General features: G+C 42.7%; 1 protein-coding gene across 2 annotated transcripts in view; it reads left to right on the top strand.

Annotated features, from left to right (window-relative positions):
- osbpl3b (oxysterol binding protein-like 3b) overlaps window positions 1–27978 on the top strand; it is a 215970-nt gene that overhangs the window by 84236 nt on the left and 103756 nt on the right. For both annotated transcript variants that reach the window (XM_068058932.1, XM_068058942.1), the window contains exons 5-10: window positions 1071–1184; window positions 1266–1436; window positions 21888–22020; window positions 22451–22554; window positions 22692–22784; window positions 24441–24597. In XM_068058932.1, coding sequence (XP_067915033.1) covers window positions 1071–1184; window positions 1266–1436; window positions 21888–22020; window positions 22451–22554; window positions 22692–22784; window positions 24441–24597 — 772 coding nt within the window. The remainder of the gene's footprint in view (window positions 1–1070; window positions 1185–1265; window positions 1437–21887; window positions 22021–22450; window positions 22555–22691; window positions 22785–24440; window positions 24598–27978) is intronic.

The raw sequence follows: 27978 nt of genomic DNA, 5'->3' as shown, positions 1-27978 counted from the left end.
GTCCCCGCGCGAAATATCGCAGGGGCTCAGCGGCGACACTTCCACATATGAAGGCCTCTGTGTTCAAAGCGCGCTGTTGCGATGTGCAATGCGCTAATAAAATTCAGCCTTTATAATAGATTCTAACATTTTCCCTACTGCTGATGTCAAACTAACAGGTCTGTAGTTCTCCATTCTCCCTCTCACTCCCTTCTCAAATAGTGGGGTTACATTTGCTACTTTCCAGTCTGCAGGAACCTTTCCAGAATTTATAGAATTTTGAAAGATAATCACCAATGCATCCACTATCTCAGTAGCAGCCTCCTTCAACACTCTGGGATGTAGCTCATCTGGTCCAGGGGATTTATCAACCTTAATTCCAGTTAATTTTTCAAGTACCACCTCTTTATTAATACTAACTTCTTTCAGTTCCTCACTTTCACAACTCCCTTGGTTGTCTAGTTTTTCTGCAAGATTTTCTGCATCTTCTGTAAAGACAAACACAAAGTAATTGTTTAGTTTCTTCTGCCTATATCCTAACTTGCAACAAATACTGTTCACCCATCACTCCTGTGCTCACTTACCTACATTGGTTTCTGGTCCACCTTGATTTTAAGACTAATCTTCTTGTTCAAATCTCTCTGTCTTCACCCCTCCCTTTCTGCTTAACCTCCTCTGATAACTGTGTTCCTCCAACTCTGACCTCCATGTGCATCCCCTCTTTGCCGTCACCATTGGGGCTGTGCCTTCAACAGTCTTGTACTCTAAGGTTTGAAATTCCCCTTCCAAAACTTCTCCACCTCTCTATCCTTACTCATCAACCAAGCTTTTGGTCGCTTGTCCTAATGTCTCCTTCTTTGACTCTGTGAAAATTTTTGTTTGTGTTCTTCTGAAGTGCCTTGGGATGTTAAAGGTGATCCTTAAATGCAAATTGTTGTAAATTTATTACTTGACACTGTTCTGGCACACAACTGGAAAACATCTAATGCTGGATGTTTTATCTTGTTCGTGGTGTCAACGTCCCAGTTTTGCCAAGTTGAAATCATGTGCCTGTGTTTGCAGAGTGCATTTTTAAAAAGGTTATTTTTCAGATTCAGAAAGGAAAACTTCATGGATGCATTGATGTTGGGCTGTCTGTGATGTCGATAAAGAAGAAAGCAAAACGTATTGATCTAGATACAGAAGAGCACATATATCATTTGAAGGTACTCGCAGTATTTTGTTTGCTGAATCTATATTGACCACTTTGTGATAACTCCCACTTAAATGAAATGTATCTTTGCTAGGTAAAATTCCAGAACACTTTTGACGATTGGGTAGCAACGCTGCGTCATCACAGACTATACCGCCAGAATGAAATTGCCAAATTTCCACATGATGTGACTACTCACTTCTTCACAATCTCATCTGCTACAGACTCATCGCCAAGCTCTTTGGGCTCCCCTTCTTTCAGAAAGGTAATCCAATAATTAAAATTTGGTTCAATCACTTTTTAAAAAGTGGAAGGTTAATCTTGGGCTTCAGAGAATGCTACAAAGAAAAAGTTTTGGATCCTATGAGGTGTGATTTTGAAATTGTGGGCATCTAATTGTTTCCTTTCCACATGATGCTCCATGTAACAAATTAGCTGAGAATTGACTGAATTTAACTATGCAGCTAGAGTCAGATAGTGGACCATAGTTTTTGGTCATTGATTCTAAATTTACATTTGGTTGTACGAGCTCAAAGGTCCCAGATTCAATGGTGAGTACATGCTGAGTTAGCTGTTCTTAGTGAGGGCATCAATTGGCCTCAGGGACCTTGGGCTAGTAAAATGAAAAACCATCCACATCTTCCTAATTGCTAAATATATGAATATTAGTGTTGAGAACAGATTCAGACTTGGCTGAAAGTTTGATGTCTGGACATATATGTAAAGTATGGCCACTTCGGTTAAAACCAAAGATCTGTCATCCATGAAACTACTCCAGCAAGAATTGGCACCTTGAAAATGTCTGTTGGATCGGATAGTCGCACTCTTGTCTGAATCAGAGGGCTGAATTTTACTGGCCCCCATATTACCGGTGGCAGTGAGGCCTCGTGGCAGCATCACAATTTAAATGTGTTAATACATTTGAATGAATTAACCACTTACCTGCTGCCGTCTGCCATCCTGCTGCGATATTCTGGTCGGTTGCTGGAACCCCCGTGCCGTTCCAAGCGGAACAATGGTTGGGAGGGGGGGAGCAGCTAAGTTTTCAGGGAGAGGGTGGGGGGGGGGGGGGGAAAAGTTCTGCGATTGGTGGGAAGGGGTTGAAGGTAAGTGGTCATTAACTTTGGAGGTTGGGAAGGTCGGGATGGCAAGGTAAGTGTTTTTTTTTGGGGGGTGGGAGAGGGCAATTAATAAATTGTTTAGACATTGGGGTGTGTGAGAGGGGCTTGAATCTTTAATTAAATTTTTCACTTTAATTTTAACATGTCTATTACTTTAAAAGTTGAAATGCAATGCTTGAAGCCCTTTGGCGTCTGCACAGTGGCACCCGGACGCTGTTGCCGGGGACGGAGCGCCTGCTTGCCATGCAACTGAGCTGCCACGCTAAATATCTTGGTGACTCCTTGGAGGAAATCTCACGTGCTCCCCGCCATCTTTGAAGCTTGACTAGTTCGGCGACGGGCTGCTAATATGCAGCCCAGAAGGTTGTGGGTTCGAACCCTATTTGAGACTTGCATTGGTGTTATATTGAGGGAATAGTGCCTTTTTGGTCTGTTTCAAAATATTGTGGATATATTAAAAAAAATCCCCTGACACTATTTGAAGAGCAGGGAATTTCTGATGTCCTGGCCAATACTTATTCTTTAACCCATATTTAAATTGATGATATAGACAGAAAATACTGGAAATATTCAGCAGGTTAGGCAATGTCTGTAGAGAGAGAAATAGTTAATGTTTCAAGTTGATGATGGAAAGCTTTTGGTTTTGAGTTACGTTTAAGTGTGTTTTAAAACAAACTTAATTTTACACAGGGCTGGAATTTTTGAAAAAAGCTACAAAGCCAATTAAGCTTGCAGAATGTCACAGCTCACTATCTATTTCAAACTAATGCAATAAGAGTTGATTGTCTCATCCTAAGGCCATTGGCTAGATTTGCCCCAATTCAGTCTGATAGATGTTTTCCATAAACATCCATGGTGGGGAGGAGGAGAGGTAGCCAGTAGCCTACTGGTGAATCACTGGATGAGGAGGACATCAGAGTCGAAGTCCTCTCACTAGCTGAGAGCATGGAGAAAAAAACAAAAGGACACAAGGGCAGTCAGTAAGGTTTTAAAAATAAGGGGCTGGATTTTTATTAGCACGCTGCACTTGGCAGCGGTGCGCTTTGAACTTGGCCGTGTGCCCGCATTGAGTGGCTGCCGCCAAGCCCCCGTGATATTACGCGCGGGGACTCGTTAGCATTACTGCGGTGTGCCCCTTCCCCATATTACGTGGTGAGAAGCGATACATCCGGCGCAGTAAGGAACCATTTGACAACTATGTAGCAGGTGATGGGACCCTATTTAAAGCGCCCCAGCACCTGCTTCCTGACAGCTATCAAAGAAATACTTACCTCATTGTTGAAGAGTGGGGCTGCTGTCAATCTGGCAGCACAGCAGAAAGTGCTAGAGAAACTCAGCAGGTCAGGCAGCATCTGTGGAGAGAGAGGCAGAGTTAACTTTCAGGCTGTGACCAAGTTCACAGAAAGTTAACTTTGCTTCTCTCTCCACAGATGCTGCCTGACCTGCTGAGTTTCCCCAGTACTTTCTGCTTTGCTGCCACATACTTACCCTGCTGTGTCCCAGTGTCCTGTGAAGTTGCAATCCTCTTCTTCCACACAAGTGTAACATTCCTTTTTGTAGGCGTGTTGCACCTGGGTGAATAATAATTTTGTACATTCCAGGACGTGAGACTTAAATGGACCACAAAGGACACATACACAACAGAAATAAAACCATAACTGAGGAATATTTACATACTGTGGGCTTCTAATTATCTGACTGTGAAAAGCTGCAGACTAATTGTTACGACCAACTGCTCCAGTCTAAGCCCCCAATCAAAATATATGATTCTGATTGTGGTGGGAGAAATACATTAATAATTTAATCCCATTGCTCCACAGATCACCTAACATATCATTTAAAACTTTCCAAATTAAAGAGGGACCCACAAAATTGTACCATCTATTAACCCCCGAATGAGGCTAACCAAACCAATTGTCTTTAAATCAACAAATTAATTAGAATAACTAAATTCTTAAACATGGTGAATATATAAACAACATTTTAAAATAAAATTAGAGTTCTTGCAAATTTACAGTCCAATGTTGCTTGGAGTCCTCACAGTCGTCCAATGCGGGGAAAAAAGTTCTTCCACAGTAGAACCGTCCGTAGTCTAACTTCAGCAGTAGGTGATGCTTTCCTTCTCCAGCAAATTGCAACAATGAACGACTTGCAAACACTTTCAATGGAATCAATCTGACTTTAGAGTTTTTGAGGGATAAAAGATTGTCACAGTCTAGCTTCCCTTCCTTCAGTTTAAATTATCAGAGATCTCCATTTTGGCTTGACTTTTTAGAATTTTGAGAGATAATAATTAAACAGACTAAAATCCTATTCCTTCAGTTTCAATGGTTGGGAGCTCTTTTCAGGTGCGAAATACTACAGCTGTCTGTCTGTGTCCTCTGTGTGTTCCATTAGAACAAACTGTCTTCAACTAAAAGCCAGTTCAAAATTGAATTGTAACAAATGTATCACTTGCTACTCACTCCCAGTGGCTGTATCTATGGTAACAAGAATGCACCCTTTGAATTGCAGTCTCCAAATGGCTGTTTCTAATGGCAACTGAAAATGCACCTTTCTATAACTTCTGAGACTTGCCGGTTCTTAAAGCAATACTCATCCTCTGCAAATTTTCAGGGCAAACCGCATATTCCCGGGGAAAAAAAACTACGGGACCATGACATTTGGAATCTCTATTCATTTCTCTCTTAACTGTTATGTGAAAAGACATGTAACTTCAATTAAACAATCTTTGTAAGAAACCAGGAAAATATGTTTATATTCTAGCTGCATTGCCAACTATTGATATTACACCAATAATTATGATCCACTGCTGCAGAAGCAAAGTGTTCGTGAACATGTGCCGATGCGTAATAGTTGAAAATCCATGACAATAGCATACATTTCCTCACCAATCCTGCATTGGTTTTCAAACATATGCGTCTCCAGGGATGCAGTAACATGGACAATGGCTCAGTCTGCTGCTGCCAGTAATGGCGGATGCAAAGATGTTGCAGATGCGGACTGCTGCACAATAGGTGAACGAGGGTGCTGCGTGGCGTGAAGAGCCCACGGTAGTTCCTATGGTGTGGAGAACCTTTGATCAATGAGGCGCCACCATGCATCCCTAGCTCGCTGCTTACCCTGCATGTGGCACCTGGATGCTCTCTGTCCTCCCATGCGCCTTTCTTGCTGTAAGTCCTGCTCACTTCTCTCCTCATCCTGTGCGTTTAGTTGTGGAGAGCACAGCAGACAGCAATGATGTGAGCTACCCTTTCTGGTTTATACATGCAGGGCACCACCTGATCTGTCCAGGCAGCGGAATCACATTTTCAGCATGCCAATCGCCTGCTCAATGGCGGCTCTTGTAGCTCCGTGGCTGGCTCTCTTCAGCAGTGGTGGGGTGTCTCTGGTGTCAGGAGCCATGTCTGCAAGGGATAGCCCTTGTCTCCAAGAAGCCCCCCTCCATCTGAGCCATTTCAGTGAACAGCAACGGCAGTCGGGACTAGCGCAGGATGAAGGCATCATGGCACAGATTTGCATGAATCATTTCTGGTGATCACATATGAGCTGCACATTGCGTGGAAGCCCTTGCGGTTTACGTATTCAGCTGGTCGCCCGGCGGGAGCTTTGCTGACCACATAGGTGCAATCAATGATCCCTTGCACCTGTGGGAATCCCGTGATGGAGCCGAAACCGGTGGTCCCCTGTGCCTGACTCTCGGGGTCTGTTGTGAAGTGGATATAGTTACCAGCCCCCGGGAACAGGGCGTCTGTGACCTCCCTGATACAGCAGTGCACTGCTGACAAAGGTCTCTGGTGGGCCCCTGAAATGATGCAGAAACATAAAAATTGCGAGCAGCTATCACTTTGAGGACCACAGGCATAGGATGTCCCCCGAAACCTCTGGACTGCAGGTCATCATTCAGCAGGGCACAGAGATGTGTCACTGCCTCTCTTGACATCCGCAGTCGCCTCTGACACTGGCACTCTGACACCTGCAGGTATGTCATGCGAAACCTGTAGATGCGCAGTGATCTGTAGTGGCGAGCTCTCCTTGGGGGCTGCTGCTGTCGACCAAGAGCCTCCATGTGGGCTGCAACTGCCTGTTGGTTTTGCCTGCGGCACATATGGGTCCTCACAAGAAGTTAATCGATGAATATAGGGTGAACCATCCCCACCTCCAAGTTGCAATTCAACTTGGTTCCTTCAATTCTTCAAAGGTTCTTGATAGGACAGAGGTTGATGCTGAGTGGTACATCAGGTGCTTTCGTGCCGCAGCTATGTGGCATTGCATGGCATTGCCCATCTTATCTCCCACTGAGTGACACCGCATGATCACAAAGATTGTACTAGCTGCTTCGATTGACCCACCAGACATATAAGCTTCACGCACCTACTGTCTCTGACACTCTCCCTGCATACAGGGTGACTCGAGTGCTATTGCTCCTTCACGAAGAGAGGCAATCAATGGCACAGAGTTGACCACCGTTACGGAGGACGGATCGCAGTGGCTCACTACACGTTTGCAGACGAGACCCCTGTAATCTGCCCCCCCCCCCCCCCCCGACCCCCTCCTCTCTTCCAGTATGCAGAGTGAGACCCCTGTAATCCCTCCCCTCCCCCCCCCCCCCCCCCCCGAATATTTGGACTCTCCTTCATTGGCGAGTACTTCTGCTTCTGATGTCCCATTGGCTTTTCTGTTCGTGAAGGTGAGGGCCACCCGTTCAACGTAAAATGCAGAAATGTGGAGCGAGAGGCAGCGGGCTGCATAATCAGGAGAGGTAAGTACAAGTTTGCATATTGTAATTGGGATCCTGCTGCCGAGCAGCGGTGGGGTGCACCGAGGTCTGCCTGCTGTCGGTAATGTGCGGTGGGCCCTTCTTGACATCAGGGGTCGAGGCCGGCCTCTTCCCGCAGAATTTTACCGACCCCATCCCCCTGCTGTGACCTGTGACATTGAGGGGCTGGTAAAATTCAGCCCAAGAGACTATGGGCTGAATTTTACCAGCCCTCCGACCATCGGGGGTCATGGCAGGGAGGCCCGGAAAATCTTTCCGGGAGAGACCCACTACAGGCCTTGATGCCGGGAAGGCACCATCGCATTTTACTGGCGGTGGCGAGGCCTCAGCATGGCCCTCACGCCGTTCAGCAGTGGAGCCTTCATTATAATACGAAAATAAATTTAAATGAATGCATAACAACCTACCTTGTCCTGACGGCCATTCCATGCCGATATTCTGGCTGGTGGCTGGAACTCCTGCGCCTTCGGATCTCCGTTTGGAGATCCAAGTCTTGACACTGGTGGGGAGGGGGGAGGAGTGAAATTCTTCGGGTGGGGAGCGGGGAAAACTATTGGTTGTGGGGATGATGGGAAGGGGTTGAGGGTCAAAAGTGCTGAAGTTAGGGGGGAGAAAGTTGAGAATAAAATTTTTTTTGGGGGGGGGGTGGATATGACAATTTATTAAATGAGGTCTCAGTGGGGGGGTGGGTGTAGGAGAGGGGAATCAAAGTTAAATTAAATTTTTTTCTGCAGTTTTTATTGAAACAGGACCGTTTAAAATGTAAATGAGACTGAAGGGCCTGAAGCCCTTTAAAAATGGTGCTGGCGCCTGCATGGTGGCGCGCAAACCTAGAAGCTAAAATGCAAGTTTTCAGTTTTTGGAACTAGACGTTTCCTAGACAGAGGGTAATAGCAAAAATAAGTAAGTTAGTGCATGAGAGGGACCGTGTCTGTGGGTTATTGTTTATTTCCGATCTTTCAAGAAGAATAATCAAATTGAATAAAGTAGTGGTATTTTCTCTGTGTTCACTTGCTGTCTATAAATTAAAAAGCTTAGTAATTCCAATCTCATTGTGTTTCACAGTCTGCCTTTAGGAAGATTGGAGAGACATACGTATAGGCACATGTAAAAAATAAAATAAAATATCCAATTCAGATTGTGACAGTATAGGCATACTCTTAAAACTAAGACAGTTGGACCACTTACAGGCCACGAGACTATCTAAGGCTAACCTGAAACTTATAGCAATGATGTTTATAAGAAGTGCGCATTATGTATGAGAATTTAATATATTAGAAATCGTTTTAACTGGTACTCTTTTTAGAAGTATGATTCCTAATAGGTGCTCTAACGTATCCATTATTGGAAGCACGGGTAAAAGTGGTTTAATTAAGTTAAAGCATTTTAAGCAAACCAGTTTCTGTATGTAGGTTACCCAGTACAGTCATTCACTGTGATGAGTGCTGGCTGGTATTTTCTTAAATGAATAGCCAATTATGGTGCTTTGCTAGATTTTCTATAGCTACGTGTTAATTGTATGGCAGACCCAGTTGGAGGTATACCATTCGTGTCCTGGAGGCGGATGTAGTTAATTAATCTTACCCTTGTGTTTATTATTAATACTGAAGAATTTGAAAGGTTTGTTTTACATGCTGTTCAAGATCTGAACAGTAGGATGAAAGAGCATTTTGTGCGAAACAGGGCATTCCATTAAGTTTCTGTAGAATGGTATTGGTATATTTGTCTCAGATGAATATAAGAAAACCTTTTTAATGTTCAGATTTACCTTTTGAAAGTCAGGAGGTCCATTTAAAATATATTTTGCAATTATGCTTTTTTCCCCTTCTCGGGTGGAAGTCGAGTTTGATTTACTTAAATGCAAAATAAGGTTGAGAAACACTGTTTGTTTAAGATGGGAGCAGTAATGAAGTGAAAATGCAGTACTTAAAAATGAAACTAGATAACTTGGTGGTAGAACAAAAATATTGAAATGGAAATACTTTAAATAGGGCACTGAAATTTCACATTCAACAATGGGGGAAAGAAACTGGGTGTGTTAAATAAAATAAGAGCAGTAACATAAAATTTAAAGATTACTTCAAATCATATGCCTGTAATGTTCTTACTCCGCTTCAACATTCCCAGTCCTGTGCAGTGTTCCTCCTTTTCCCAGCTTGGGTTAAAGCTGTTACCTGGTCATTTTGCTTTTCTGAACTGTGGGAGTAGGTTATCGGCCTCCCTAACATTAGTTATACCATTGGACAAAGCATTATGCAAGAAATTATTGGAGCTTGTAACTGAGGCAATGTAATTGTGGGGGCCTTTCATCTTGGTATAGACTGGATTAATCAGATTGGCAAAGGTCGTCTGGCAGATTAGTTTGGAGAATACTTTTGTGACCGTTTCCTAGAATAATATGGTGTGGAACCAACTAGAAATTATAGCAATTTTAGATCAAGGATTGGGCAATAATGCAGAGTTAAGGAGTAATCTCATAGTAAATGATCCACTGGGAAAAGCGGCACAGTGGCGCAGTGGTTAGCACCGCAGCCTCACAGCTCCAGCGACCCGGGTTCAATTCTGGGTACTGCCTGTGTGGAGTTTGCAAGTTCTCCGTGTCTGCGTGGGTTTCCTCCGGGTGCTCCGGTTTCCTCCCACATGCCAAAGACTTGCAGGTTGATGGGTAAATTGGCCATTATAAATTGCCCCTGGTATAGGTAGGTGGTAGGGAAATATAGGGACAGGTGGGGATGTGGTAGGAATATGGAATTAGTGTAGGATTAGTATAGATGGGTGGTTGATGGTCGGCACAGACTCAGTGGGCCGAAGGGCCTGTTTCAGTGCTGTATCTCTAGAAAAAATAATGCAATTGAATTCCACATTAAGTTTGAAAGCGATATACTTCAGTCCCAAACACTAATCTTAAACTTAAACAAAGCCAATTGCATAGTTATGAGGGGAGAGCTGACTAAGGTTGAGTGGGTAAATAGACTAATGGGTATGGCAGTAAATAAACAGTGGGAAACATTTACAGAAACAATTCAAAATGTTCAAGAAAAATACACTTCATTAAAGAACAGAAACTCCGCATAAAAGATCCATCCATGACTTACTAAGAAAATTAAGGATAGTATTGGATTTAAAGAAGAGGCTTGTAATGTAGCAAAGAATAGCAGTAAGTCTGAGAATTGGAAAGGTTTTAGAAACCAGCAAAGGGCCGCCAAAAAATTGATAAAGGAAAAAATAGAATGAGAGTAAACTAGCTAGAAATATAAAAACAGATTGTAAGAGCTTTTACAAGTATATGAAAAGGGGGAGAGTAGCCAAGGTAAACATTGGCCCCTTAGAACCAGAGACCATGGCAAGTGAGGAAATGTCAGAGACAAAAAAATTATTTTGTCTGTCTTCACAGTAGAAAACACAAGTTACATACTAGAAATAGAGGTAACCTAGGGGCTAGTAAGAGTGAGGAAATTAAGGTAATTAATACCAGCACAGAAAAAGTACTGGAGAAACTTAGGAGACTAAATCTGACAAATCCCCAGGACCTGATAGGCTACATCCTAGGATTCTAAAATGGGTACCTGCAGAGATAGTGGATGTGCTGGTTATGATTTTCCAAAATTCCCTGGATTCTAGAAGGTCCCAGCAGATTGGAAGCTAGCAAATGTAACATCACTATTCAAGAAAGGAGGGAGAGAAAAAAACAGGGAACGACAGGCCAGTTAGCCTGACATCAGTCATCAGGGAAAGTGCTTGAATCTATTATGAAGGCAGTCTTGACAATGCACTGAGAAAATTAGTGTGATCAGTCAAGGTCAACATGATTTTACAAAAAGGAAATGGCGTTTGAGAAAATTATTAGTTTTTTGAGGACGTAACGAGTAGGGTAGATCAAGGGGATACCAATAGATTTAGTACACTTGGATTTCCAAAAGGTATTCAATAAGATGCCACAGAAAAGGTTAATAAGGGCTCAAGGAGTTGGGGTAATATTATTAGCACATACAGGGAGAAAAGAGTAGGGGTATATTGGGCATTTTCAAGTTAAGATGGTAAGAAATAGGAGCAGGAGTGGGCCATTCGGCCTCTCATGCCAGCTCCACCATTCAGTAAGATCTTGGCTCCACTTTCCTGCCTGCCCCCCATAACCCTCAAAACCCTTGTAGATCAAATATCTGTCCAACTCAGCCTTGAGTATATTCAATGACCCAGCCTCCACTGCTGTCTGGAGAAGCCTTCAGAAGAAAATCCTCCTCATCTCCATCTTAAAAGGGACACCCCTTATGTTGAAACTCTGCCTCCAAGTTGCAGATCCCCCCACAAGGGAAACATCCTCTCAGCATCTACCCTGTCCAGCTGCCTCAGAATCTTGCATGTTTCAATAAGGTCACATCTCATTCTTCTAAACTCCGAGTATAGGCCAAACCTGGTCGACCTTTACTCATAAGACAACCCCTTCATGCCAGGAATCAGCCTAGTGAACCTTCTCTGAACTACTTCCAATGCAAGTATATCCCTCCTTAAGTAAGGAGACCAAAACTGTATGTGGCACTTTTGATGCAGTCTCACTAATGCCCTGTGCAGTTGTGTCAGGACTGCCCTACTTTTATACTACATCCCCCTTGCAATAAAGGCCAGCATTCCATTTGTCTTCCTAATTACTTGCTGTACCTGCATGCTAACTTGTGATTCACGTACAAGGACACCCAGAGCTCTCCGTACTGCACCATTCTGCAGTCTCTCTCTAAGTTGTATTTTGTTCTTCTATTCTTCCTGCCAAAGTGGGCAACCTCACATTTTCCCACATTATACTCCATCTGCCAAATTTTAGCATGTAACCGATCTATATCTCTTTGCAGACATTTTGGGTAGAATTTTATGCTGGCGGTGGGGGTCTCGATGTTGGGGGAAACTGCATCACGATCCCCGCGTTGCCTCTTGTACGGAAAATCTGCCGAATTTAGTACCAATCAGGCACAACTTGACAGCAGCGGGCCTTCTGTAGGATTTAGGACCCCATTGCTGGAAGTTCTGCCCTTGTAGAGCTGTCAGCTAATCAGAGGCTGACAGCTACAGCATCACCATGGAGGCAGTTGCTGCTGCTGTAGCTGCAGCGACCAGACACACAGGACCGGCGCTGGAACAAGGCTTAAGGCAAGTCAGGACAGGAGGGGTCTCTGGAGGGTGGGGGGGGGGGGGGGTCAGCAGTAAGGACAGCGGTGGGCCCCTCTTCCTGGTGCCAGGTCCCTCGTTCACAGGCCTTCCTGCTCTGGACTAAATTTCAGCGTTGCGGGGTTCTTTCCCCACCCCCGCCCTCAAACAGTCCCACCCAATTTTATGCTTGCCCCGCCTCCAAGCCTGCCCCAGGGGAGAACATAAAATTCCACCCTTTGTGTCCTCCTTACAATTTGCTTTCCTGCCTATCTTTATTTCGTGTGCAAATTTTGCTCTAATACATTTGGTCCCTTCATCCAAGTCATTAGTGTAGATTGTAAATAGTTGAGGCCCCAACACTGATCCCTGTGGCATTCTGTTGGTTACAGTTTGCCAACCTGAAAATGTCCAATTTATCCCGACTGTTTCCTGTTAGTTAGCCAATCCTCTCTTCATGCTAATATATTTCCCCCATGACATGAGCTCTTGACTTGTGCAATAACCTTTTTATATGGCATTTTATTGAATGCCTTTTGGAAATCCAAATACATTACATCTGCTGCTTCCCTTCTATCCAACCTGCTTTTTACATCTTCAAATAACTCTAAGAATTTGTTAAACATGATTTCCCTTTCAAAATACTGTCATGAAGACATCACCAGCCACGAATGAGGCATATTAATTTTATCATATGAAACATTAAACTGTTGCTGGACTGAAAAGATGACCTGTTTAAAGCGATCATAGCAGTGGCTGGAAATATTTGCATTCTAAGAGACAGTTGCCTGGAGAAGACAATGGAACTGCTCCCTATCCAATTAACCCAAATGAATTTTGATCACCAGACACTGTAAAAAGACAGCATTCCATTCTCTCTCTCTTTCCACCGCGCCCCCCCCCCCCCCCCACTGAGGGTATCTGCTAAGATCGAGAATCCACAAAAATGCAGGAGAGCTTGTTTAAAAAAAAAAGCTGTTCACGTGAGTAACCTGCTGAGTTTGAAGACAACAGAGAAGGAACCTCTCCCTCTTCCTCCCCCCTTCTCCTCTCTCGCTCTCTCCCCGCCCCCCCCCCCCCCCCCCCCCCCCGCCTCCCCTTTGCTGGTTTCCAAACTTTTCCCAATCTTCTGGCATACAACTAATTTTTGAATCTTTGCAACATTTGGAGGCCTTATCTTTCAGTTTGATATCATCCTGGGTTTCAGGTCACACTGTCTCTGGCTACCTTTCTTGGTTCACTCCTTCTTCTGTAGAAGACCAAGGCAGCACCTCCTCCCTCACAGCACTGTGTTCCCACACTTCGTAAATTCCCGAGTTTGTGCTCATTACTGACAGGCTGTAACTATTGGAATGCTGTAAGAATCGGTGTTGGGGCCTAAGCTATTTATAATCTATATTAATGACTTAGACAAAGAGACTGAGAGTAATATATCTAAGCTTGCTGATGACCTAAAGGTAGGTGAGAATCCACGCTGTGAGGAGGACACAGAGGCAGCAAAGAGATATAGACAGGTTAAGTGACTGGGAAACCAGGTGGCAGACGGAGTATAATGTGGCAAAGTGTGAGTTCATTCGCTTTGATAACAAGAACAGAAAAATAGAATATTTTTTAAAAGGCATGGAACTTGTAAATGTTGATGTTCAGAGAGACTTGGGTGTACTTGCACAAGAAACACAAAGTTACCATGCAGATACAGCAAGCAATTAGGAAGGCAAATGGCATGTTGGCCTTTATTGCAAGAGGATTAGAGAACAAGAATAGAAGTCTTGCCGCAGTTTTGCTTGACTTTGGTGAGACCACGCCTGGAGTACTGTACATAGTTTTGGCCTTCGTATTTACGGAAGGATATACTTGCATTGGAGGCAATATCGCAAAGGTTAACTAAATTGGTCCCTCGGATGAGAGGGTTGTTTTCTGATGAGAAGTTGAATAAATTGAGTCTATATTCTCTGGAGTTTAGAAGAATGAGAGGTGATCAGATTGAAGCATAAATGATTCTTGACAGGGTAGACACTGAGAGGTTATTTCTCCCTGGCTGGGGAATCTGGAACAGGGATAAGGGGTCGATCATTTAGGACAGTGATGAAGAAAAGTTTCTTCACTCCTCAAAGAGTTGAGTCTTTGGCATTCGCTACCACAGGGGGTTGTGGATGGTCCATCATTGAACATCTTTAGGGCTGAGATAGGCAGACATTTGGGATCCCGGAGCCGAGGGATATGGCGTGCTGGCAGGAAAGTGGAGTTGAATCAGAAGATCAGTCATGATCATATTAAATAGCAGAGCAGGCTTCACGGGCCATATAGTCTACTGCTCCTATTTCTTATGTTCTTGTATCTGATTTTGTGTCTGATCTTGGAATGCACTGTAATTTTATCAAGCATAATGTATATCAGCAGCCATTTAAAAGAACCTAACCTGTTGGGCATTGGAGATATAATCTAGGTAACAAAGGAAGCATTAGCAAAGGTAAGGGATGATCAAATTCATTGGTATCTTCTCATGTATTAGTTCTGAAAGGAAACTAATGTAATTCCTGGACCCATTATTGTGGAAAAGAACTATTTGGCTTTTTGAACTAATAAATTATAGCAAGTGCCTGTTATACATTTAAATCTGTATTAGAGTAAATATTTCAATCAAAACTACTAAAGGCAAACTTTTCTAAATTTTGGCAAATAATACGATTTTTAAAAAGTTTTACGAGGAAACTTTGTTGCACACTGGTTTCAAAAATTAGCCTTTCGCCTGTGGGAACTGGATTTGAATTCAGACTTGATAGAATGGAGAGGCTTTCATCCCAGTTTAAGATAATGTAGAACTAACAACAAATTTTAAACCCTGCTCCCATTGATGAAAACTACACCCTTAATTCTGCACAAATTGGCAATTTCACTCAGCTTGCATAGAAATTTGAGAAATTCCCACTACAGTGCAAAGTAAAGAGGATTTACTGTGAATCTGGATTATACTTGCCTCTTTTGAGCATATCTGCTGCATTCACAGATGCAGAAGAATGGAAGCATCTGCTTTGGAACCTAGATACTCCTCATCTTTTTCACAAAAATATAAATAATATTTTTGAGAAATTTAGAATGTCTTTCTTAGTATAGATGATGCACATCCTGTTCCAAATGGACTGCTCGTTAATCATGGGGGCTGTCCTTGAATCATAATTAGAATTGTGAATTTGGAATTTTTATCTTGAATACTGGCTTTTAGCATGGGACTTTGTTTGCTACAAGACTTTGTAAAATAGTGCAATTGAATTTTTTTTGTCTATTTACAAAGAACTCCAGGCTGCTGCAGGAAAATTTACCATATTGTTGAAAGTTGGGCAGCACTTCAGTCTTGTGTATACTTTATGCATTTGGATAGGTGAAGTTTAACTGGGACATGTAACTGCATTGTAATATATAAGGAGAACATGCTATTCTTCTATGATGTGATTAATTAAATCCAAGCAAACTTCAGTTCATATCCTATGATGTCAACTCCTGACTAGAAAATGTCAACAGACCCAAATAATTTTCCTCAATATTTGACTAGCTTCCAATCACTGCGAACGTGGAATTCGACTGACATCCCTGTCCAAGTCATTAATAACCTCCAGGGTGTGGTGCTTCTAGCTTCTTTCTGGTCAGTGTTACCTTATTTTAAGTAAATTATCAAACGTGATGCTTTGCCTCTTATTCCAAGACTCATTGCCATCACCATTAATCTGCAATGACCTGCTTTTTTGGAAATCCATATATGCATCAGTTGCAATTACCCTGTTGCAGTATTAACAATCTTTTGAATCCATGTTGACTTTTTCATCACTATTTTACCAATGTTCAAACACTGAATAGGGCACGGGCAAGTTAAGACTTCCTCAGTGCTTGGCTTATCTTTCCTTTTCTTTTGGGCCTCCTTATCTCGAGAGACAATGGATACGCGCCTGGAGGTGGTCAGTGGTTTGTGAAGCAGCGCCTGGAGTGGCTATAAAGGCCAATTCTGGAGTGACAGGCTCTTCCACAGAAGAAACTATAGAAACTATAAATGTACTCATTTTTCTAATTATTAATTTCATTATACATGGTGCACAAAGGAAATCTTTGACCATCAGTTAAGCCTTTTCTCTACATCTAATGTTAAATGTGCGTGTTTCAGCTTTTTTCAACTATGTCTGTTGCATGTGGCTGTTTAATGCCTTGACTGTTGCCACTGACAACTGATCCTGGAATTAAACCAAACTTGGAAATTTTAATATCATTAATTGTCAAGCATTTGGATGTGATGTATTTTAGACCTCACACCCAAAAGACTTGTTGCAAAGATTAGGGCTCATGGTATAAAATAAGAGGTGGCATGGTTAGAAGGATGAATGGAAGACGGAAAGCACTGACGTAAATGAATGTGAGACCAATTATTTTCTATCTATATTAAATTATTGATTTGAATTTGTTATTAGAAACAGTATATACAGAAGTAATATCAGTGATTGTCTTTTGCAAGCAGGAGGGAATTTACATTATAATTTACTTAATATTTAATCTACTGTAGATTAAGTGCAAAGACCATTGGGTTCCATCAATTTCAATTCGATTATTTGGCTGTGTGGACAAAGAGTTGATATTTTTCTATTATGGGAAAAGCTTATAATGGGATGACTAGTTTGGTTATTCATTCCGTGGCCTCCTGGGATGCTTTGCAGAGAAATGAGGTGCCTCCCATAACAGATCTTAGTGGGCAGGTTGATGTGATGTGTTCCATGGTCTGGGACTCGTGGCCACAATTACAGTTTGAGTTGTCCCTCATCATCTGCTTGCAGAGCAGGTGGCTGGATCGTCCATGCCCTGTGCAGATTTGGTTGATTGCTGTGTGCTGCCTTTAAGGGAGGTTGAAGCCAAGGATCTCTGCTATTGGGTCATTGCTGAGGTGTTGGTTCTTTATGCTGCATGCATCCCACGATTCCGCCCATCTGGATTGTGGGTTAATACCAGCTGCGTGAATATTAGTTGCGTTTTCCCAGAATAACTGGTGCAATTTTAAGTGCTTCAGTGAAGGATTTATCAGATATTTGTGAATGGCATTATCGTGAATCATAGGTGGGCGATGTGGGTCAGCATGGGGAGTCACTCAGTTAGAGTGCACTTATCGGTCCTTGACTCCGTCTTTATGGCAACCTTTAGCTGCATGTCCTGTGTGTCAGCTGTAGATCCATGAGGTAGAGCAGAATTCTGCAGTCAAGTAGATTAAGGCCACTGTAGCGGTGTGAAGTGTTCTGCCTGTGCTCCCCCCATGTTCCAGCGAGCTTCCAGACCAGGTTCATTCTGGTTTTCACATTTTGGTTGTTGATGCGATGAGGCTGATGGGTGAGAGTCCTGTCCAGGGTGACGCTGGGTATTTTGAGTATGAGGAGGGGACCGGACCATGGGTAAGTCGCCTTCTGCAAAAGGAAACATTGACTGCTTTCCCAGTGGCATTGTTCAGATGCAGTGCCAACACAGCTGTCTTCTTTGGATTGGGGCCGAGGTGCCAAGTCCAGAAGTAGTGTTCCAGTTGGTCCAAGTCACATGTGAGTGTCCTACTTGCTTCCTCTAGCATTGATGCCTGCATCAGTAGTGCTATGTAATTGGCATTGGTGTACGTTCAGAATTCTTCAGTACTCTTTTTTTTCTCCTTTTTAAGACTCTTCTTAAGACATGTCTCTTTGACCAAGCTTTTGGTCATTTGCCCTAATATTTCCTTATGTCACTCGGTGTCAAATTTTGTTTGACAGCACTCCTGTGATGTACCTTGGGACATTTTACTACCTTAAAAGTGCTATATAAATACAAGTTGTTGTTGCAGCAGCTAGCCCATAAAATTATATGTCTGGAATATTTTTTGCTTCCTTTGAAAACTGAATTTAGCCTTGGGGTTGACCCCCTCTTTGCTAATGTTTCGTTTTTTTTAACCCTTCCTGTGGAGCCTGTTACCATAGATGCTTTCTTAATTAATATTCTGAAGGTACTCTTTTTGAAGAATGCATCTGAAGTTCAACTCGCGTGCTACTGATGAAAAGTTTACTTGCCCCCACTTATCAAGGGAGATTGCTATATTGGTGGATTGTTTGGAGAAGAATAAATCTTAGAGCACTGAAGGAGAGTAAATTGTTTGTGTTGAGAAGCCTAGGGGAAGAGCCAAGGTCCTTTTAGAGCAGGACATTACCAAGGCTGAAGAGTGTGAGATAAACCAAGAATTTGGTAAGCTGCTCTTCAATTTTATTCCAGAACGTAGATGAAATAAATCTGGTTAAGACAGCAAACCGGTTTCAATTTGACAGCATGTCTAGATTACACACATGTTATTGCTAGCATCTACTCTTTTATCTAAGTCAATGTTTTAATAAATTAATTTCCAAACATTTGTCATGAATGATCAAAGATGAAAGACCGAGCATTCATTACATGGCTGTCTTTTAAAGAAAAGTTATTGGTTAAAATACAGTGACTGCTGAAGGCAGCGGAGAATTAAGCTAAATTCTGTACTTCTTACCAAGACACTATCAAGAGGGACGTTGTAGTATCTTGGGTTATGACTAAGATGGTGGATAGTGTTGATAACCGTATATTAAGAATTGAGTCAGATCCTTTGTTATCTCCACTAATGGGCAACAGTTAATTGGTAAATTTGTTTGATAGATATTAGATCCTACAAAAATACCCTGCTGTTTTCACTGCTGTTTTTTATTTCTGTTCCCTTTTTTGCATTAAGCACACAGTTGTCATCAATGACTTATTCTCCAATTTACTTGTCCTCCTGTGCCAGCATAGTTATCTCTGATCTACCTCAGGGTGTATTGTTGGCCCTTTCCCCATTATTTTGTGCTCTGATGACATCATCTGAAAACATGGAGGGGCAATGTCTTAGTAATTTTAGCCTCACCCTTCTATTGGGAAACTGTTATGATCAGGTGGCGTGATTAAAATCAAGGATGGGCTAGAGGGCAGAATTGGAGGAGCGCAGAGATATGAGGGTTGTAGGGCTGGCGGAGGTTAGAGTTATGGAGAGGCAAGGCCATGGAGGGTTTTGAAAACTAGGATGAGCTTCTTCAGTGAGTTGTTGCCTGACTGAGTGCCAATGTAGGTAATTGAGCACAGGTGAACGGGGCTTGGTGCAAGTTAGAATTCAGGCACGCAGTTTTTGGAGGGTGAAAGATGGCAGGCCAGTTAGGTGTGCATTTGAATAGTCAAGTTTAGAGGTAACTATGTCCATCTCAGCAGCAGATGAGCTAAGGCATGGGTGGCATCGGGTGATGCTACAGAGTGGAAGTACATGGTCTTGATGATGGAGTGGATATCTGGTCAGAAACTCATCTCGCAGTTAGATATGACACCAAGGTTGCCAACGGTCTGGTTCAGCCTCAGGCAATTGCCAGAGAGAGGGGATCAAGGCCCCCCTCCCTTGATTACTGAGGGACAATAGCTTGGGATCAGGAAGAGAAACCATTGTCCGGTTGAGAAGGATAAGCAGGGATAGTTTGCCACAGTCATCCTGGATGTCATTTGTGACGTTATTAAGGGCTGTTTGAATACTTTGGCAGAGCTAGAAGCCTGAATGGAAAAAAGGGCATGGATTTATGGGCAACTGCATATTCAGTGACTTTGAAGAGGAGAGAGAGGTTGGGGCTGTAGTTTGCAAGGACAGAGGGCCACGGGTGGGTTTTATGATAAAGTGATGATGGGAGATTTGATGGCGAGTGGACAGTACCTAAGGAGAGGGAATTGTTAACAGTATTAGCTAATGTTGGGACCAGGAAGGAAAGTTGCATGGACAATGCATGGGAATAGGGTTGAAGGAGCAGGAGGTGGGTCTCTCAGACGAGATGAGCTCAGAGAATGCATGAGGGGGAGATGGGAGAAAAATAAGAGAAAGATGCAAGGAGACCTTCGCGGCAGTTTTACCTGGTGGATTACGGGAAGGGAGGGAAGTTGCAGAGGCAATTGATTGGTCTTGGTAGTGACAAAGAAGTCCATGAGCTCCTCACACTTGTTGGACGTGAAGGTGATAGAGACAGGGGAGCAGGGTTTAAAAAGACGGTTTGTAGTGGGGAAGAGAAGCAGGGGTTTTCTTTGTATTCCAGAATTATCCTGCAATATTGAGCATCTTTGGCAAGACCTGAGTGGCCCAGTCAGATCTGGCGATGGATGGCTAAATCAGTTGTCTACCAAAAACATTTGAGTCCATGTTTCTTGGATTTAAGGGAGCAGTTATGAGGGCTGTCCCAGGGGAACGGCCAAGCTGAGAGAAATGGTGAGGGTGTGGTTGAATGTGTTGATAGCTGCAGAAAGCCTAGACAATTAGGAATTAGGACACAGAGGTTGTTGGGGCGGCGGGGGTGGGGGTGGTGTTGGTGACGGGACAGGTAGTAGCAGGATGTGGGTTCAAAGCGATACAAGGAAGTGATCAGGGATGTCCTTATCTGTGATTGACCTGATGGGAGTAGAGAAGCCATATTTAATGCCAAGGTCAAAGGGTTGACCCTGAATTTAGGCAGGGGAGTTTATATGGAAGGAGAGATTAAGGGAGGATAGGAAGGCAGTGAGCTCTGAGGAAAGAGAACATGATGAGTTGAGATGAAGGTTGAAATCACAGAGGATGAGAAACCACTTGCTTGTGTTTGAGAGAGGAAAGCTGTAAAGGTATCTCGGTGAGGAACTTGATGTACTTGGGTGGATTTTAAATGAGGTGAGAGGGGTGGAACAAGGTGAGAAAGTGGCAGAGGAGTAGGGGGCAGACCACTGTGATTTTGTGGAAATAGCCACACCACCAGTGGTGGATGGTATAGCCAGGAGGAGATCCTTCATGTCTACACATACATGGATAAATACTTCAGGTGTGGTACAGGAGTTGTACTTGAAAAAGGATTAATTCGGTTTCTGGCCCAGAGCGTTGGATATATATTTTCCATTTATACTTCTAGACAACATTGAATTGCTCCATTTAAAAGAAAAGTAGAGTGCTGTAACACTGAGTTCATCATCTGTTAGTTGGCCACAGATTAGGTGGGAATACCTGTGATTATTCTGTGAGTCATACAAAAAAAATTTGACAACAACAGGCAACAGAGTTAAAAGTTGAAGCTAGGAAAAAATTATGCCTATTAGCCGCAGGTACTGCTAAATGCTAGTTTGAAGGTTTGCATCTGCAGTTCTCTACACAATCAGCTCCAGATTTCAGGAGACATCAAGGAGAATTTAGGTACTCCAAAAATGGAGACGTCTGAGGGGAAAATATTGCAAGATTGCTTCTGTACAAGCTGTTGGCCAGGTTCAGGCAAATGTCAGGAATATTGAAGTAAAAATCAAACCAAAATAACTTGGGGAAACTGTACTCCAATTTTCAAATACTTCCAAGGCTTTTTTTAAAAGCAACTCCATTTCTGATCAATGTTGAATCCTGCTTTGATCAGAATACTTTGACATTTTGCATGCATCAAGTCTGATGTTATTTTATATGTGCCTTACAAAAAAAATGCACAAATGCTTCATAACGTGTAAACAATACTCTTGAAAATACAATCCAAAGATTTTGTGCGCAGGCTGTAAATTTTTTGTAACCCTGTGAGCTATCCCATTGCGGTTCTATACCAATACCAAAAAAATCACAATCTTCATTTTCAAAGCAGTAATGAATTCTGATTTTTTCCAGTTGCAGAGAGGCAGTCTAACCAAACAGATGTCATTCCAAACCAGCCCCGTTTTTCCTCTCGCTTACTCCAGCAGCCAATCAAAGGTGGCAGCATGGTTGCAAAGTTCCGAAGATATAGATAAATGTTCAAAAGGTGAAAACTTTTTTTTACTTGAATACAGTAGTTGACCAAATTTACTATTAAGAGTGAAATGGTCGATGACCTTCACTGAATTGCAGTACTTTCAATAGGATTTTGCTTTGGTCTACCTTTCCGTCCCCCTACCTCTCTGCCCAAATAACTGTGTGTACACACATTTGCAGATTATGCTTGTGTGAGTGGAGTGTCTTGTTAGCATTATCCATTTATTTCTGGAACCAGCCTTTGAATATGGATTGAAATGTGTTTGGGCAGTCTTGATGTCGACTGTTGTGGGCATGCATTCATGATTAATCCATAAATTGTATTGTCGATGTTACCTTATTTATTTTGCATGTTGTGTTTCACATTGGTTTGAGAATCTAAAATGTTTGTCTTCTTTTGCCGTAAGCTTTTTTTCTGATAAAATTTTTTTTTCTTCTAGATCTTTCTCAGTGTCATTCCAATTTAACAGAATTGACAAAGCTTTTACAAAGCATGGAGGTTATTCACGGGACATGCTCATCACCAGCTATAAATACTATTCAGGTAAACTCGGCAAAAATAAGTGAACATTGCTGTTCCTTTCACGGTATGAACCAGAGAATCAAATAAAACAAACTCTCTTTCATTTAAAAAGGATTGTTTTCTGATAAAATTGCAATTTTTTTTCTCCTTTGTCAAAGGGATATGTCTTTGAAAGTCCCAAAAAGGAAAAACGTGCTCCGAGAAGATGGCGCACCAAAAGTTTTGGCAAAGATGCTAAATCAACACTACAGGTGATGCTACATTAAAATGGAAGCTGTGTTTACAGCCTTATTTTTGGAATATCAAACATAATGTGATTGTTTTGAAGGGTAGTTCTAGTCATCACTAGTTATCAATCTTTGATAATTAGTCACTGCTAATTTTTTTCCATGAAAATTTACTTATCAACCTATGACTCCATGCTGAGTTAATTAGGTTCACATTTTCATGCTTTGTTTCCACCCCCCCCCAATTCCCCCTCTTGCTGCACACACAGGCACGCACACATATGCACACGCACACGTTTGGCAATTGTCATTCAAAACTATAATAAACCAATTCTAAGTGTTATCAATGTTGCTTCAGATTTTACTTGCTTAGATATTGTTACAACCAAGTGAGGGGGGGTGGTCAAAGGTTTAACTTTTTTTTCCCCTCCTTGTTTGACCACAATAGATTTATATCTTTTTTTTTTGTGGTTATACTTGCCAGTGTTAAACTATTTACGTGCTATACTCATAAAAGAACCAATCGGACCAGTTTCCTTGAGTTTAACAAAGAAAATAATTAGCTTTATTGTACTTAAACTGAAGTAAGTAAAATAATAAACTACGGTTCAACTTTCTCGCTCATTCTCTAGCGCTCTCACACGCACATGCTCTGAGTTCACACACACAAAAATAGGTCAGAGTGGGGAAGGATAGATTAGTCAAATTAGAGTCCCGAGAAATTTAAAGAAAGTATACAGTCTCTGGAGTGGGTGATTCGGCTGGCTTCAGGCTGAATTTGGTGGTCTTGAGGCTTCCGACTTGCAGATGTAGCCAGCTGATTCGGTGGTTCTCTTGGAGACAGTGATGTCGATGTCCTTCACAGGTTCTCTGTCTGCAGCAGTGATAGACCTAAGGGGGTTACGGCCAGCAGGTATGCTTCGAAGCTTGCAAGGTGGATTGGAGAGAGAGGGAGGAGAGACCCCACTTGGGTCTTCTCTTGTCGGTGTCTAGCGGTCTGATTGCTGCAGAGAAAATGCCCGCTTAAGCACACAGATGGTGGGCCTGACCTGACACATGACTGTCACAGTGATTCAACATGGTGGTTACCAGTGTGTATTCCCTCTTGCAACTTAATCAGTCCATGTCTAGGAATTCCCTTCTCTCAACCAGGTACCATTGTTCAAGTGATTAGGTCTGAGTGGTTTGTCTCCACCAGTTTAATATCCAAGTGATGGCCTTAATGTCTTAATAATGGGAGCAGGATAGATAGTTCACTCAAATTCCCCAGGTAATCATCTTGAAGGGACTGTGCAGATAATTCTTCCCCACCTCAATGCATTGGAATGTGGAGTATAGTGATTGGGGTGGCCATTTTGGCTGCTAGTAGTCACCTTTTATCTGTTTTTCTTTTAAATTTAATTCAGATTTCCAGCCGTTGGATTTAATAAAAAATCATTGTTCGACGTTGAACGATGTTTGCATGACAATATATTACAGTTCAGTAATCCTTAGCTGAGATACAGATCAAATAGTCAGGGTTAATTCTTAACAAAAAAAAAAAGTTGTGCTCTTTGGAAGTTCAGTTCTGCTTGGCTAATGCATAATACTTCTGGAAGTTTTTTTCTCATCATTTTAAAGCAAAGTCTGTTCAGCCAAAATGCATTCAGTGAGAAATAATTACATGTTCCTTTTGTTTAGGTTCCTTCCATCTCTGCCAGCCCAATGCGACTGCATGCGTCAAATCCTAATCTGTCTGAGGTATTTCATGCAGAAACAAGACCTTTTTCAGATGGTTCAGACCTACATTCAGATTATTCAAAACTGCAAGCAGATTTCTGCCATATTGCCCAAGAAGGTAGTAATGACTTTATTCATTTTCAAGATATTAAAATGCAGAAATGATTCTTTTTGTGCATTCTTTGGATCGCAGGCACCAGCAAAAATACAGCATGCACTGTTTTAATATATTGGTAAGACACTGACTTGTACATTTTGCCAAGATAGAAGGCCGGCTAGCTAATAGGAAACAGAGCGTAGGCATAAATTAGTGATTTTCTGGTTGACCAGATGTAACGAGTGGTGTGCCACAGGGATCTGTGCTGCGGCCTCAACATTTTACAATTTATATAAATGATTTGGATGAAGGGACCGAAGGTATGGTTGCTAAATTTGCTGATGACACAAAGCTAGGTAGGAAAGTAAGTTGTGAAGAGGACATGAGGAGGCTACAAAGGGATATAGATAGGTTAAGTGAGTGGGCAAAGACCTGGCAAATGGAGTGTAATGTGGGAAAGTGTGAAATTGTCCACTTTGGCAGGAAGAATTTAAAAAAAGCATATTATCTAAATAGTGAGAGGATGCAGAGGGATCTGGGTGTCCTATTGCATGAATCGCAAAAGGTTAGTATGCAGGTACAACATGTAATTCGGAAAGCTAATAGAATGTTATCGTTTATCGCGAGGGGAATTGAATACAAAAGTAGGGAGATTATGCTTCAGCTATACAGGGTATTGGTGAGACTACATCTGGAGTACTCTGTACAGTATTGGTCGTCTTATTTAAAGAAGGATGTAAATGTGTTGGAGGCAGAACAGAGAAGGTTTACCAAACTAATAACTGGAATGGGTGGGCTGTCTTAAGAGGAAAGGTTGGACAGGCTAGACTTGTATCCGCTGGAATTTAGAAGAGTAAGAGGTGACTTGATTGAAACATATAAGATCCTGAGAGGTCTTGAGAGGGTGGGTATGGAAAGGATTTTTCCCCTTGTGGGAGAATCTACAACTAGGGGTCACTTTATTAAAAAAAAAAAGGGGGTCACCCATTTAAGACCGAGATGAGGAGAAATCTTCTCTGATGGTCCTGAGTCTTGGGAATTCTCTTCCTCAAAATGGGGTGGAAGCAGAGTCTTTGAGTATTTTTAAGGCAGAGGCAGGTAGATTTTTGATGAGCAAAGGGGTGGAATGTTATCGGGGGTAGTTGGAAATGTGGAGTAATCAGTTCAGCCATGAATTTATTGAATGGCGGAGCAGGTTCAAAGGGTCAAGTGGCCTACTGCTCCTAATTCATCTGTTCGTAAGATTCATTATATCCTGCAGAGATGAAAGTTGATGCTACATTTCTGGTAAACTTATTCCATAACAGTACAAATATTTGTTTCTTGAATAAGATTCAAGTAGTGGTTGGTATAAATTGAAAGGACAGTATTGCCCAGATGAAGCAATGGCTTAGAGCTAACCCCAGACCAGATTAAATCAGATACTCATTACTGGAATACGTATTGTTGGTTTTATAAGTGCCGGATGTCTTCCGCAAAATGGTGCGAGAGGGAAGGCACAGGATAAAGACAGACAATGACATTGCATATAAGTTGGATCAGTTTTGAGACGGTGGATGGAATTTTACCATGGGCACCGGAACCCTGATGGAGGGACCAGGTGGAGGTCCTGAGCCAGCACTTGCCACAAGCCAGACTGGTGGGACTATTTTCCCAAAGGCAGCCTCCTCGTTAGCTGCCTCTGAGCTTGCTCTCCATTTAAGGATGGTGGGTTGGCTTCCGATGCTACTGGCCCAGTCAGAGGGCTAACGGCTCTGAAGCCTCAGCAGCCCCACCAGCAGAGGTGGGTGCTGCTGAGGCAGGTCGGGAGAAATAAGTTTAAAAATAAAAATTCAGAGGGTCTAAGCAGGGAGCCCCCTCTGATCGAAGGAAAACCCCTCCCAATGGCCCATTGGGGCTGCCAGGATGACCTTGCCTGCCCGCTGCCCCCTCTTTGTGCCATGGAGCCTTCAGCTCTGATAGCTTCCCGTACTACAGCTGGGAGGTTGCGTCCATGAAGCTGGTGGCCTCCACATGCGGCCGGGATGGGGTGGTTGGGGGAGGTCACTCCGCTGCCAGCAAAATGTCAGCGAGCTGGTAATATCGCCCTTAATTACTACTAGTAACTACTACTGTGGTATAACTTGCTGAATGTTTTTAAGCGACACAGATAACCACAGAAACCAAGACTTTTTGAATAGAGTCGTACAGCATAGAAACAAGCCCTTCGGCCCACCGCGTCCATGCAGACCATAATGCCTATCTATACTAATCCCACCTGCCTGCATTAATTCCATATCCCTCTAGGCCTTGCTCATTCAAGTGCCTTGTCAGATGCCTCTTAAATGTTGCTACTGTTCCTGCCTCCACCCCCTCCTCTGGCAGTTCATTCCAGATACCCACTATTCTTTGTGTGAAAAATTTACCCCTTTTGATCCCCTTTAAACCTCTTCCCTCTCACCTTAAATCTATGCTCTCTAGTTTTAGTCACCCCTACCATGGGAAAGAGACTCTGGCTATCTACCCTATCTATGCCTCTCATAATTTTATATACCTCTATCATGTCCCCTCTCAGCCTCCTTCGCTCCAGGGAAAACAGACCCAGCCTATCCAATATCTCTTTATAACTCAAGCCCTCCAAACCAGGCAACATCCTTGTGAATCTTTTCTGCACCCTCTCTAGCTTAATCACGTCTTTCCTGTAGTGCGGCGACCAGAACTGCACACGGTACTCCAAATGCGACTAACCAACGTCATGTACAACTGTAACATGACGTCCCAACTCTTGTACTCTGTGCATCGGCCGATGAAGGCAAGGATGCCATACGCCTTCTTCACCACCCTGTTTACCTGTGTTGCCACTTTCAGGGAACTATGTACTTGCACCCCAAGGTGTCTCTGCTCAACAACACTCCCCAGGGCCCCGCCATTCACTGTATATGTCCTGTCCTGGTATAACTTCCCAAAATGCATTGAGTTAACTTGGGAGTTGGGGCGGGGTTGGGGTGGAATTAAATGTCGAAGTACACATTTGAGTTTGCTATCCTTTCTATGCCTTTTGGTGACATGGAGCTATTTCTTCAGTAAAGGATCTTAGCAAACAATGGCTTACGTGATTCTCCGTGGTTTGGGTAGCCTCTCCTCAATTACACATTGGGCTATCCTTCATCTTCCGTTTCAGTAGCAGATGGTTGCAGTGTCCATATGAAGTTCTGATGTAGCTCACAACAACAAATTTATTTGTGTAATGGGTGATTAATCCATGATCAGGTCTTGCTTCTTAACCCTGCTGGTTTCCCACTTTCTCTACCACTTGCCGAAGGGATGAGAGTTTTGTGGTTTTTAGAGTTTAGACCTCTACTGATAGGGATTCCAGGACTTGAGGCTGCATCTTAGGAGCTTCTGGATATCTTCATTAACGGG

The sequence above is a fragment of the Heterodontus francisci genome, chromosome 2, assembly GCF_036365525.1.
Source record: "Heterodontus francisci isolate sHetFra1 chromosome 2, sHetFra1.hap1, whole genome shotgun sequence".
In the NCBI taxonomy this organism is placed as follows: Eukaryota; Metazoa; Chordata; class Chondrichthyes; order Heterodontiformes; family Heterodontidae; genus Heterodontus; species Heterodontus francisci.
This window is presented reverse-complemented; position numbering and strand designations above follow the sequence as displayed.